The 13,234-nt window shown below is 42.9% G+C and overlaps 1 protein-coding gene across 1 annotated transcript in view; it reads right to left on the reverse strand.

Annotated features, from left to right (window-relative positions):
* The window catches only part of LOC138468055 (extracellular calcium-sensing receptor-like), a 146,959-nt gene that overhangs the window by 35,405 nt on the left and 98,320 nt on the right, over positions 1–13,234 (reverse strand). The window contains exon 5 of the mRNA XM_069608487.1: positions 7,295–7,418. Within this exon, the coding sequence (XP_069464588.1) occupies positions 7,295–7,418 (124 nt within the window). The remainder of the gene's footprint in view (positions 1–7,294; positions 7,419–13,234) is intronic.

Below are 13,234 nucleotides of genomic sequence, written 5' to 3' on the forward strand. Positions count from 1 at the left end.
CAAGATACACATAGCCAGGACATTCGCGTGTGGAACTTCCAGCGCACCCCTGGAATACACGTACACTGCTGATATCGCGTGTGTAACTTCCCGCGCACCCCGAAATACACATAGCCAGGACATTTGCGTGTGAAACTTCCCACACACCCCGAAATACACGTAGCCAGGACATTCGCGTGTGGAACTTCCCGCGCACCCCTGATATACACGTACCCTGCTGATATCGCGTGTGGAACTTCCCGCGCACCCCGAAATACACGTAGCCAGGACATTCGCGTGTGGAACTTCAAGCGCACCCCTGAAATACACGTACCCAGCTGAAATGACGTGAGGTACTTCCCGCGCACCCCAGTGATACACATAGCCCGCTTGCCGTGCTGGTACAGGGTTAGCGCAGCCCTTTGCGCTGGATTGGGAATTTTGATGGCTTTTCCCTGCGCGAGAGGCGTTCTTGGGGGCGTAACTGGCGCTGCTGCAGGGTCGCTGCACCACTGTACGCCACGGCTGGTTTTGGTAGCCGGAAAGGGGTTTTGGCGCACGTGGCTGGCGCAGGGATTCGCACTTGTGCGCTAAATTCTATGAATTACCCCCTATATCCTATTTTCATTATAAATCTTAATGAAGATAGATGGACATAGTTCATTATAACTTTGACATTTTTGGACATCAGGACACATCTTGAAGTAGTCTTATGTATTCATTTTTCAGATGCTCTGTGTTATTGTCCTAATTATAGGGGACTACTTAACGATGGGCACATCCATTCAGCACTCCAAACCTGCAAGAACATACACATTACAGAAACCACTATGAAATATCAGAATGTATGCTTCAATTAGGCCACTATACACACACAGCCATGAAGCAAAGCAGCTCATTTAGAGTATATCATTGCATATGGGTCTAATATAGCCTGGCAAATACTTTTTCTAGGCAAACACCCATGTACTTTTAACCTAAACTTGCTGTAGTTTGCACCAGCTTGAGAAATATTGAAGAGGGTTTGAGAGTGATAGAATGCAGGAGTGCCACCGGTTCACATTAGCTAAGCACATTACACGAGAGCTCCAAATGTACTCAACTTTTCTCAGAGAGAAAGGCTCCCCCACTTCTGAGCATGAAATAGCAGATAGGCTTTTATGGAACCACAAACACACATTATATACATTCTATATTGAATATAGAAATAATCATGTGTTCATTGGCTCAATTAGCATCATACCATTGTTAGTTTGAAAAGTCTATAGGCATTATTTCACATTAGCTAAATGTAACATAGAACACAGGCCAGTGTTGAGCCAGTTTCTCTCGAAACAGAGCAAGATATCAGACACAATAATTCCTGAACTTGCAGCATTGCACGACGCTGGCAGAACAACAAAAGATGCATTAATACAGCCCTTTCCCACAGGACTTATCTCCCAGCAGTGAGTGATAAATGCAAGTTTAAACTGATCAGTTACCCCATGCAGGAGGACAGGATATGGTGCGATGATTAGCTGTGATGACACAAATTTAACAAAACACACACAGCCAAGTCTTAAAGTAACTATAATAAATTGTATTCTCAGGCTGAGAATCAATCTGAAGACTGTATTTTATCAGAAAAAAAGGGAACAACCAGACATGCTCATAGGGAACAAATGAGTACAGTAGCATAGCACCATTATGGACTAAATAAGAATGTGCAAGGGCTCTGTTTCTAAACAAATAGTTCGAAACAAAACCATACAGCCAGGCATTTTAGAGATAGAGGGATATGAATGCCATGATAATAAAGACAACCTGCGATATCAAAACATATAAAATGAACATTATTTTTATCATAGTCTTAATCAGGATCGTAATTACAATGTTGTAATTCACATTTGAGACTCACTGTTTGAATGCATTAGGAAAATGAATCCATTTTGTGTCTATGTGTATTGCACTAGCACACGTCATATTTATGAATGAGCCAAGTTCACTGGCATCCAAGCCCTGCATGTAAAGTCTGGAACAGGGCAAATATGTCTCATGAGAATAGGCGACTGGCATGCAAGTAATCTTTCCACCAAGCTGAGTAACAAAATGTCAATATTAGTATTTTTGGTGCCAACCCGTAGAGGAATTCGGATGGAACTAAAAAGTTATATTTTATGTGTCAAACGTATTACCTCATATGCAGATATTTAATTCTACTAATTGTATTCATACCAGTCCACTCTTACACCTACTGAGGCAACCAATGGAAATTGCAATCTACTTGGTTACATATGTCTAATGTTTTTCAACCAAATCCTAACTTTTGTAAACCAAAATTACTTCATTAGAAATGAGCTAACCTGCACATCTGATGTTGTACCAAATGTTTAGAATGGCCAATGAAAAATGAATAATGAATATAGCCATTTATGTCATCAATCACAAAATGAATTGTTTAAAATTGTTGATTTTTGTTTTCTGTATAACTTAATATAAGCCTGTACTCACACCATTACAAGTTGAATTTCTGTGGATAATTCCATGCTTAAGCAGATTTTGCAATAAATAATGTTTTGATTTATCTTGTATCCTGTGCATTGCATGCTTTTTTTGGGTTTTCCCGAGTACCTGTATTGGTAAAAGAAAAGCCTTGCCTACATTTTGGTTGGCTCCTCCTCTGTACTTTGGGAACATGATAAGCCCACCTGGAGCTGTACAGACAACTGCACAGTGCTTGAGAAGGATTTGCAGGTGCCTGTTTTAGCAAAGGTCCCGCCTTGCCACTCCAGGCCCATGGCTTGTCCCCATGAGTGCAGGCCTTCTTGAGGGGAGAGGCAGTCCACAAGACTTTGTTTAACCCCAGCAAGCCGCTGCACCGGATAAAAGAACTGCAGAGAGAGAGCAGATATAAATGGGGAAGAAGAGTGTATGCTGATGTGTGTGATGTGATGAGTTTTGGTCAAAGTCTTTCTATTTTTTTATTTTTAAGTATAAAAATAAGAGGACAGCTCTTATAGCGGAGGGCTGTGGTACCACAATAAATAATTGGTAAGTGAAGAGTACATATACCTTAGTAAAGGAGAGAGTGGGGCAATGTTGCTTTATAAATAAGTGAGTGAGGGCCATACCTTCCACCTATAGACTGTGAGGCAGGTTGAAACAAAAGTGTGAGGTCAAGCTGTAGCGAGCAAGGATAATACCCTCCACCTTTGATAAAAGGTGTGAGGCAGGTAACAGTAGAACATTTTTAGAACTGTGATTTTGTATGTTTTCATGTTTACATTGTATATTTTGTACATAGTGTTGAATTCAGATTGACAAATTGGTGTTTACAATTTTGGATATGGGATAAGAATGAGGTGGAGCTGAATTATGGAAGATGTCGGCGTACGTTTTGGTAATCTTGTGGTCTTGCGCAAAGGCGCATTATGTTTTTTAATTCTGGTAATGGTTTTTGCAATAGAGCTTGTATTTGGAGACTCTTGTAACAGTTAAGAGTGTGCCAAAAAGTGGCAGCACTTGTGATATTGCTGAACCTAATATTGTGTGTCTTGCATTTGTTTTGATTCTAAGATTCTAAGATTATAAAGACATATGATTCTTTGCAGTTTGATATAAAAGGAAAATGTTTAGTACGGTTATTTATTGCAGTAAGGGACACCCAAAAAAAGATGAGTGCTCCCAGATCATGCAACTACTCTTTGAAGCCAGCTATAGGATACAAAAACCCTAAATATGATCCCCCTACACATTTAGAAACAAGCCCTATAAAAACTAGCAAATGCAACCTGTGAAAAATGAGCATTAGTAATAATGGAACTAGAAAACAAAGCACGTAAAGATTTAGAAGCAAAAACACATGGAGAAAAAAAAAGAAGTGTGCAGGGTGATGTAGATAATGGAGGGGCAATGCCTAATGCGGAACACTGAGACTTCCACAGCAGGAGAAGTAGTATTGAAAATGTATAGGACAATAATTAAAGATGTGCACGCAGAACTTGAGGAAACCAGATAACTGCAATTTGGGAGCAAGAAGGTTACCCAGGTGTTCAATTAGAGAGGAATGCAAATGGCGGTGCGCAGTCTAATAATTGTTGAGCCTGAGCATTGGGTGTATTTGGGCGGGAATAGCCTGGGAGATCTGAAGTAGTTGTTTTTATTGGCATGAACAATGAAGCATAGTAAAGAACTTGCAGTATACGTTCAGTTCGTTCGGGAAATATAGTGACAGGAGACATGGAAAACATTGGAATAGCATATATCATTATTTTAACATGTATTAAGGTAGGGCCTTCCCACTGAAGTACAAACAAAGCGATAAAAAGAATTGTGGGCATGGAAGCAAACGCGTAGGGAGAAATACAAGGGCATAGTGCATATTGTGTAAGTGCAAGCTTTAAAGTGAAAATGGAGCTGAAGAAAAGCACAGTGAATGGAAGTTAAATAAGTATGGAGGGAGCAATAGTAACAAACCCCACAGATACACAACAGTAGTCAAGACCAGCACAAGACTAGGGAAATTCATGTGACATCAACAGATATTATAGGGGAAGGGTCCAAGAAGTGTAAAACAATTTACAGAAGGGGCAAGGGGAAGGATTTGGGGATTAAGATCAAACTTCGGGGGAACATGTTGAACATGCAGGAAGATGGGACACCAATCTATAGATTGACATATGCAATATCACCCTGGAGCACCCCCGGCTCCACATTACACACAAGGGACATCACAGGGATGGTATGCCCTACAACAGACTGCAGCGGCCTGCCAATGTATGACCCTGGGTTTGCCCAACCCCAGTATGTAGGAGATATACAAATGATCGCCCCCACCCAGGGACAATCCATACAGTAAACCACATTTTATGCAATTCATGACACTACACAGCAATCTCACGCCAATGATATTTCAGTATCATGGGAACTGAATACCCTGCCACAAGGAACACTTGGACACTACATTAGGCCCAGTATTACAAGCAACAATACTTTCCCTCTTTTAAGAAACAACAACTATACACAATAGGACAGCCCATGGCAGGCATTGATGTTCTCAGTCCTGGGGACATTGCAAAGGTTCTTTTTTACAGAAGATATACCCCACAGTATAGGAAATAAGGAAATAGTTGCCCCATTAATGTACATTACCGATACACCAGTGGATATTTTAGGGTGAGATCTCCTTAAAAGCTCAATAAGACCATTTCATTCACTGACAAAGGAATTGTGCTTTTAACATCAGGCATGCATCACAATGGAGTAGCCACGATGCTACATGCACTTTGCAGGGCTAACACAATTAGAGTACTACTATTATATGATGAACTATTTGCTTATGCAGTTACCATTTTGATTGTTTGGGATATTTCATTTTCCAGTAGAATTGCTGTTTATACCAATACCACATGAGGAATCCCCAGCAACAATGTTCACTTTACACATTGATGTAGTATTAATGAAGAAAGACACAATCATTGTAATAAGCACTGATAAGGAAGGGATGGAGTCGAGAAGTGCATCATGCATAGACCTTACACAGCCAAAAGAAAGTACTGATGAACAGCTATTTGTAAATTTAGACACAGTGGCTAAGTAGTTTTTGAAATTGGAATACCTGGTCATTTGGTAGGACAACACAGGGAAGTCCCACAAACAGTAATGACAGCAACCATTCCATGAACACAACCACATGAGTACTTAGCACACGTTCCTAGTAGACCGAGAACAAGCAATCCACATGACATAGGGCAACTGACCGGCATAGGGACAGTGAAATGAGAAACATAAAAACAGGTATCAAGCTCCCTAGAGTAAAAGCAATACCCATTGTACAAAGAAGCAGGAGAAGGAATTTATGACACAATGAAAGGGGGGATCATGGAGATTCATTCAGAATCTCTACCCTCTAAATGATATAGTGGAAGCTGAATATACATTATTCCAAAACACTGCAGCAATAGTATGCAAACATAGCTGCAAATGCAGTCTACCTGCCTGTATTAAACCTCAATAATGCATTCTTCACCATACCATTACTTAGACTTAGAATGCTTGACAGCATTTTCCTATCATAGAAAAGAGATTCCAACACACTAGGTTACCCCATGAGCACTCCGAATCCCCCAGTATCCTCTCTAGTGTCTTCTAGATGTACTTTGGGAATATCAACATGGACAGTACACTATTACAGTATGTAGATGAGTAATTAGCATACAGCACCACAGAAGAACAGTGCAGAAAGGAAACAATGCAACTCCTGACAATAGTTGCAGACCAAGGATACAAGGTGGACAGAGGCAAGTTACACTATTACCATAAAGAAATGGTTTGCATATGTTATATAATATATGCAACACGGAGAAAGATAAGTACAGACAGAGCCACAGCAATGAGAAAACACGCCACAGTGCAACACAATGAGAGAGATACAACAATTCACAGGAGTATGCAATAATAGCCACACAGAGGGGTTCAGTTGTTTGGCACATACAGAAACATAGAGAAATAAGGATACAATTGTAAGGACAGAGGAAATGGTAGAAAGCTTTGAAGATTTCAAAATAGCAGTCAGCAGTACACCTGTAGCAACACCAGCATACAGAAAGCAATATCTCCTACTTTTACACACACATGGCCAGCTAATGACAGCAGAACTGACACAAAGATCATCACAGAAACTCACATGCATTTATAGTGGCCTCCTAGCACAAGAACCTCTTATAAGTGAACAAGCAGCATTTGCAACAACATTCACAGTACACAAATCTGCCACAGTTCTCATGGGATGTCCACTGATTTTGTACATAAAGCATGACGTATTTTCCAACCTCAAGAGAGACAAATGCACACTGATCCCTACCTTCCTCCACCAACAGTACTGTGTTACTGTATAACATGCCAATCCCAATTCTGGTACAATCCTGTTGTAAAGTGCTCTTGATCTATGCTGGTGTTCTAAGCAATACATTATAAAATAAATACTTTATACAATTTCCCGAAAGGTTTTATTATTATTATTAATCACTGTGAGTATTTCTGGCTCTTTATTTTGGAAAGCTTTTTTTGTGGTTCTTTCACTAGTTTTTGATTATAACACAATATATGTTTCTAATTTCCTTGATTTTAATGTTAACTAGAATATCCTGTTCTAGTATAAAACCACAAGCTCCTCTCCTTACCTCTTTTTTTCAATCACACAATACAGGATCACCTTACTGTCCCTGACTAGTGCATAGATTTATGGTGTTAATTTCCTTCAGACACATCATGACAGTACACAAATGTTACTTCACATTTTTTAATCAGGTGTGCAATCAGTTGATACACTCACCAGTTTGGTTTGAGATCTCCCCTTGAGGGCATGGGATACATATGAAGCAACAGATGGGCTCTCCATCTTTAGCAGCTTTTCTATAGCCAGGCAGGCAGCTTTGACTGCACACAGAAACTGGGATCTGCTATTAAAGAAAACAATATATACATTCAATTGATCAACTCTTTGTTGTGGCATTGATTATGATATGATATATGATATGATATGATATGGCATTCATAACGTGATCTATACACAAGAGTTTCAAGGTGTAATGTGACAAGGGAGGGGAAACAGAGGGAATACAGACAACGATCCTAATAGGCCAGGTAACATTGAGATCGCACACGTGCAGAGAAGGAGGGGAACGGTTCTGAGGGATAGGGGAGGGGCAGTGCAGTACATAGGATAACAGTAAAATAAATAAAGACAATAAATAAAAGTGTGGCCAGCTGGTGGCAAGTGCAAGGGTAAGAGCAGAAATCCGGGGTCAAGTGCTAGTGTGGGCTGTAGGGATACAGAACAGTCACCGAGTGCAAGGGTTGCCAGGTTGCAGTGAAGGTGTGCACCTGGTGGGGGGGCATGGACCCGAGAACAGAGCGTAGCCAGGTAACCAGTGCAGTTTCAGATACATTCAGGAGATTAGCAGGGGAGACGAGGAGAGAAAGCAGAAGCAAAGAGGAAGGTCTTAAGGTGCTTCCAGAACCAGAGATGGTTCTCCTCAAGTTTCAAAGAGGCAGGGAGGCTGTTCCAGAGGGAGGTCCCAGCAGAAGAAAGAGATCTACCACCAACTTGCTGCTTGGAGAAGTGACTGACCCTGACGGAGTTGGAGGCAGATGAGCAAAAAGCTTGAGAGGGAAAATATTTAGGAAGAGAGAGTTGGAGGTATTGAAGTCCCAGTCCCCATAATGCCTTGTGGACAATGCAGAGGGTTTTCAACTTAATCCTCACCGCCACTGGCAGCCAGTGCAGAGATTTCAGTCCTGGAGAGATACTATCACTGGCCTTGAGGCCAAGGACAAGCCTTGCAGTCCTGTTTTGTATTAGTTGCAGAGGGGGGAGAGTAGAGGCAGGCAGATTTAGAAAAAGGCTGTTGCAGTAGTCCAGCCTAGAGAGAACCAGAGCTCTGGAGACCGTGAGCTTCTGGGGGAAGGCGAGGAAAGGAAGAATACCTCTGAGGAGGTGCAGCTGGTATTGTGACTTCTTCAGAGTTGTGAGAAGAGATGGAAAGTGTGGAGTCGAAGATGACCCCAAGGCCAAGAGCGGCCGGCCAGTGACAGGAAAGGAGGGAGCAGGTGTGCCGATGAGGAGAATCTCAGTCTTACTGGCATTAAGGCAGAGATCATTGGCAGCACACCATTCCTGGATGGCGGACAGACAGTCAGAGATTAGAGAAGGACAAGAGATGGCGGAAGGGAGCCTGAAAATGAGTTGAGTGTCATCCACATTGCACTGAAAGTTGGGGCAGAGAGCGGCAATGCAGTGGACAAGAAGAGCCAAATATTGTTTGAAAAGCCAGGGAGAGAGTTTAGACCCATGGGGAACACCATAGTTGAGAGATAGATATAGAGGAGAGGAAGGACCCAAGTTGGACATGGGAAGGTAGATCAGAGAGGAAGTAGGTCAGCCAAGCCAGGGCTTGATCGGTGATACCCAAGTTATCACGGAGATGGTAGAGACGAAATGCATGGTCGACCATGTCAAAGGCAGAAGAGAGATCAAGTAAGATTAGGGCACAGGGGGTGTTGGAATCAAGGTTGGAGAGCAGGATTTCACGGATGTTCAGAAGAGCAGTTACTGTGCTTCTGGCAGCTCTGAAGCCAGAATGATGGTCATGGAGACACCCAACAGATTCAGTGGGAAGATTCATCTGGGAGATGGCCAGCTTTTCCAGGAGTTTGCCCAGGAAAGGAGTGATGGACGATAGTGAGACGGGCAGGAAGGGTCGGCGGAGGGTTTCTTAAGAAGAGGTGCACAAGAGAGAACTTCAGGGGGGATGGGAAGATGTCATAATGTAATTGTGCGTGTGAGCTGGAATGCTGGCTGGCCTCGCATAGTCAGAATTCCAGCCTTGCAACAGAAAAGACAGTTGGACTGAGCTGTGTGGCAGTGTGCCAAAGGGTCTGCTAAATACATGTAGAGTTAAACATATTTACTCAGAGTCTTACATTTTATCAGAAGACTCCAGTGGCGAAGGAGATGTTGCAGAAATCAGCCAGAGCAGGAGCCAGGGTGTCATTGTGGTCCTCAATGGTTTTGCAGGAACAAGGGTGAACCTGTTTTGGTGAGACTTTCATAGATCGGACTTGTCTAGAAATGTCGTCTGGGGAGGATGGAGGAAAGGCAGAGAAGGAGCTAGGAGAGGTGGCTGGTGGAGGGCCAGGGGAAGAGCAGGGAGTAGAGGGAGGAGGGGGAGAGGAAGAGAGGGAGGTCAGGATGTCCTGAGTTTTAGAGATGAAATGAGATGAAATGTAATCTTTCATACCTAGCTTACCTGATTACCCTATCACTGTGCCACAGTGCTACTGATTCACCCAGACCCTAAAATCTCCAAGATGTACAACTGGCTGGTGCGCTGAGTGGGGCATATTGGAGGGAATGAGGACTAGATTGTATGGGCCATGAGCAGAAGTGTGGAGAAAGGACATGGAAAGCATAGTAGTGAGGGTGAGATTGGGGTAAAGGAACAATGGCAAATAAGATGAAAGTGAAGATATGACAAAATAGAGAAGGACAAGGGCAGGTTAACCATATTGACTACCATCTAACGGGGTAGTGGACCAGATCCTTGAGGCTCTTAGTGATTACGATTGTTTGCATTAAGAGCCCAAATTAATATAAAGCCCTTATTGTCCTTCTTTTCAGTTACATCAATTCCCAACATGATGCTAGGTCTAGTGGCATAAATCTCTGGTTTTAGTATTTCTTATGTCTTTTTGAACATGTCTGTCCAAAATGTGGTTGATACACATGACAGGCGACACTTGTGGGGGCACAAGAGTCTGACAAAAGGCAACGTTTCACACTGCTTTATTTACATAGATAAAATGATGTCTGGATAATTCTCCTCAAAACTGAATCTCTTTCAAAACAAAGGGAGTCTTTCACCATTTCAGAATGCCCGGTCCTTTCCCCAGTTCCAAAGTCGAGGATATTACCCTTCCCTTTTAGTTGGGTTTTGGCCCTTTGTGGTTCCTTAACTCTTTTCCAAGGGGTCTGTGGATATAGGTTGTCTGGGCGCACAGTTCGTTGACATGTAGTAAGGTTGCCTACTTTGGGAGACTAAGATATTGGTGTAGTCTCTTCTATAACTACCTCACCAAGATCTGTAGTGTCGTCTTGGGGTCTTGTGACTTCCTTGCTCAAGAGTCCTAGTGCTGGGAAACTCCCATCCAGACTGTGAACCACAGTGAGACTACACTGTCTCATTTCTCTGCAGTCTGCCCTGGAACGATCTAGTTCGACAGAACCTCTTTGCCCTTTCCTACTATTAGGAGTACTGGTATCCTCCACCGCCTCCACCTCCTCAGGTTTTGACAATTCATGCCCCACTGTTCACCTTAATGGTATTCAGTCATATCTTCACCCTCCTTGCATTCTTTACTACAGGAGATCCCTCACACAACCTCTGCAATGTCTTCCTCTCTTCTTTCTTATCATATTACCACCTCTTTTAACCACCTCACTCTTCTGCTTCAAACTGTCTGCTCCAGATGGTCCCCTGCCTCCCCCCCAACCTCCCCGCTCCTTCATCCAGCACCTTCTTAATAGTCACACACTGCCAGACTGAACTCGGTACTTTGTATAGGGCATCCTCCATTCCTCTTGAGTAGCTCTTTGGAATATTGGGTGCTCCTTAGTTTTTGTGGGCAAGTACACAGAGTCACGTGGGCTGCAAACTGGTTAGCCTAAGCTTAATTCAGGGCACACTGCCATTTTAATATTTGTCATGAGCCCTTCCACCCTTGAGTTGTGTTTCCACAGTTTCGCTACACGCCATACACTCCTCTGGTAGACCTGGAGAGCTCACTGATAAATGTATAACATCTCCATCGCACGAGAGAAGAAAATGTATAACTCTTTCATCATTCACTGGAGCGGAAGAACAGACCAGCTTCATCTGTTTTTCTTGTGCCGAATAAAAAACACGTTCCTTGCTTAGTAATAGTTTTCAAGTAGTGCATTTCCCCATTTCTTTTGTTTAACTTGGATGTTGGAAATGTCAATTTCTATGCAGGGGGTATTGGTACAACTAGCCAGCAGGAATGACTCTCTAAGGAGGTTGCCCTTATGGGAACGGGCATATTAAAGGGTCGTTGGCCTCACTCTTGTCTCTGTGTATATGTTGGAAGGGGGTGGTTGGAAGTGTTCCTGTGACTGACCTCTGCTTAGTCCATTAAGGCACTTGGGGTGGCCTGATGATCACTGTATATTTCTTTAGGTCCATCGCCACTGGCTCAGGTTGGCCCCAGGACTCTTTCACCATCCCTCTTTCAACCCATTGTAAGCCAAAGGACATGCAATTGACTTTGTCAAATACTACGCACAGTACTAGATATTCACAAAATGTAAGCTCCAGAATGCTTTGTCTGTACATATAAAACATTGTGGATTACTTTTGGAGAACATTTAGGAGAGTTTTTGGTTTTATTATATCCTTGAATATTAAGGGCCAGAATCTTTAAAGGTAACACAAATTAAAGGAGCGCAGAGAATGTGCTTGTTTGATTTATACTACTTTTTAAAATGCTCAGGTCACTTTATTCTGAAAGGTGACTTGAGCATTTCATGTGGAGCAGGACAGTGGCACAAACATGCGCTTTCATGCCCCATTGCATACATGCATTACATATTGGCTTTTTACATTTAGTGTAATAACTGAAAATAGTCATATATTTCTACAGAAATGGCAAGCACACTTGAATGGTTGGAGGAGTACTTCCCGAAAGATGACATGAGCAATGAACAATGTATAATTGGTAAATACACATAGCGTGGCTATGTAGTTATGGTTAAGTTGCTGTTTCCATAGGAAGAGCACTTTTTGGGCGGCTTATAACTTCGCTCCCCTGAACGAATCCTCACCAAACTTTGCAGAAAAAGTATATGGGCCACTGTGCAAAGTTTGGTGATGTTTGGTCCAGGGGGGGAAAGGTTATAGGTGGGGTTCCAAAACGTCTTTTTTCCCATAGACTGAATCAGGGAAAATCTTTGCGCGCTCCTGCAGCCCAAACCGCTGGACGGATTTTCACCAAATTTGCGGCAGGAGCTTGGTCTCGAAAGTGTGATTTTGTAAATTTGGTGCCAATCCGTCCAGTAGTTTTCTTTAAAATGACCAAAAAGTATGTCTAAAAAAATTAGTGATATCTATGTCCGCTCCACGGTCACACTTCCATGTTGGCTCCGCAGACAAGATATCGATTGGCTAATCCATAGCGTCATGTCCGCGGACATGTGACGCATTCACTGATTGGATGTTGAACAGCGTGAAGTGCGACAGATTGTTTTGCTGCACCCGCCATCTTTCATTCGTGTTTTGGTGTACGCGGACATCGCAGCTAACACATATGATATGATATGATATGATAAGGCATTTGTAACGCGCCTATACACAAGTGTTTCAAGGCGCGACGAGGCAGGGGGGGAACAAGGGGAGACAGACAAAGATCTTACTAGGCCAGGTGTCATTCAGATCGCGCAAGTGCAAGGGTAGAGGGGAAGGGAAAAGTGCATGGGGGAAAGGGAGAGGGGAAAGTGCAGTACAGGGTTATTAGCATACAGCATACAGGATAAATAACAAGGGCCAGCTGGTGGCAAGTGCGAGATAAGTGCAGACAAGTGCTGGGAAGGGGGGCTGTATGGATACAGACACAGTCCCGTAGTGCAGGGGTTGCCGTGGAGGCAGTGCAGGGGAGAGTGGCTGGGCCGAGAACGGTGAATGGCCCAGTTGCAGATTCA

The sequence above is a fragment of the Ambystoma mexicanum genome, chromosome 1p (genome assembly GCF_040938575.1).
Source record: "Ambystoma mexicanum isolate Mex_15411 chromosome 1p, UKY_AmexF1_1, whole genome shotgun sequence".
Classification (NCBI taxonomy): Eukaryota; Metazoa; Chordata; class Amphibia; order Caudata; family Ambystomatidae; genus Ambystoma; species Ambystoma mexicanum.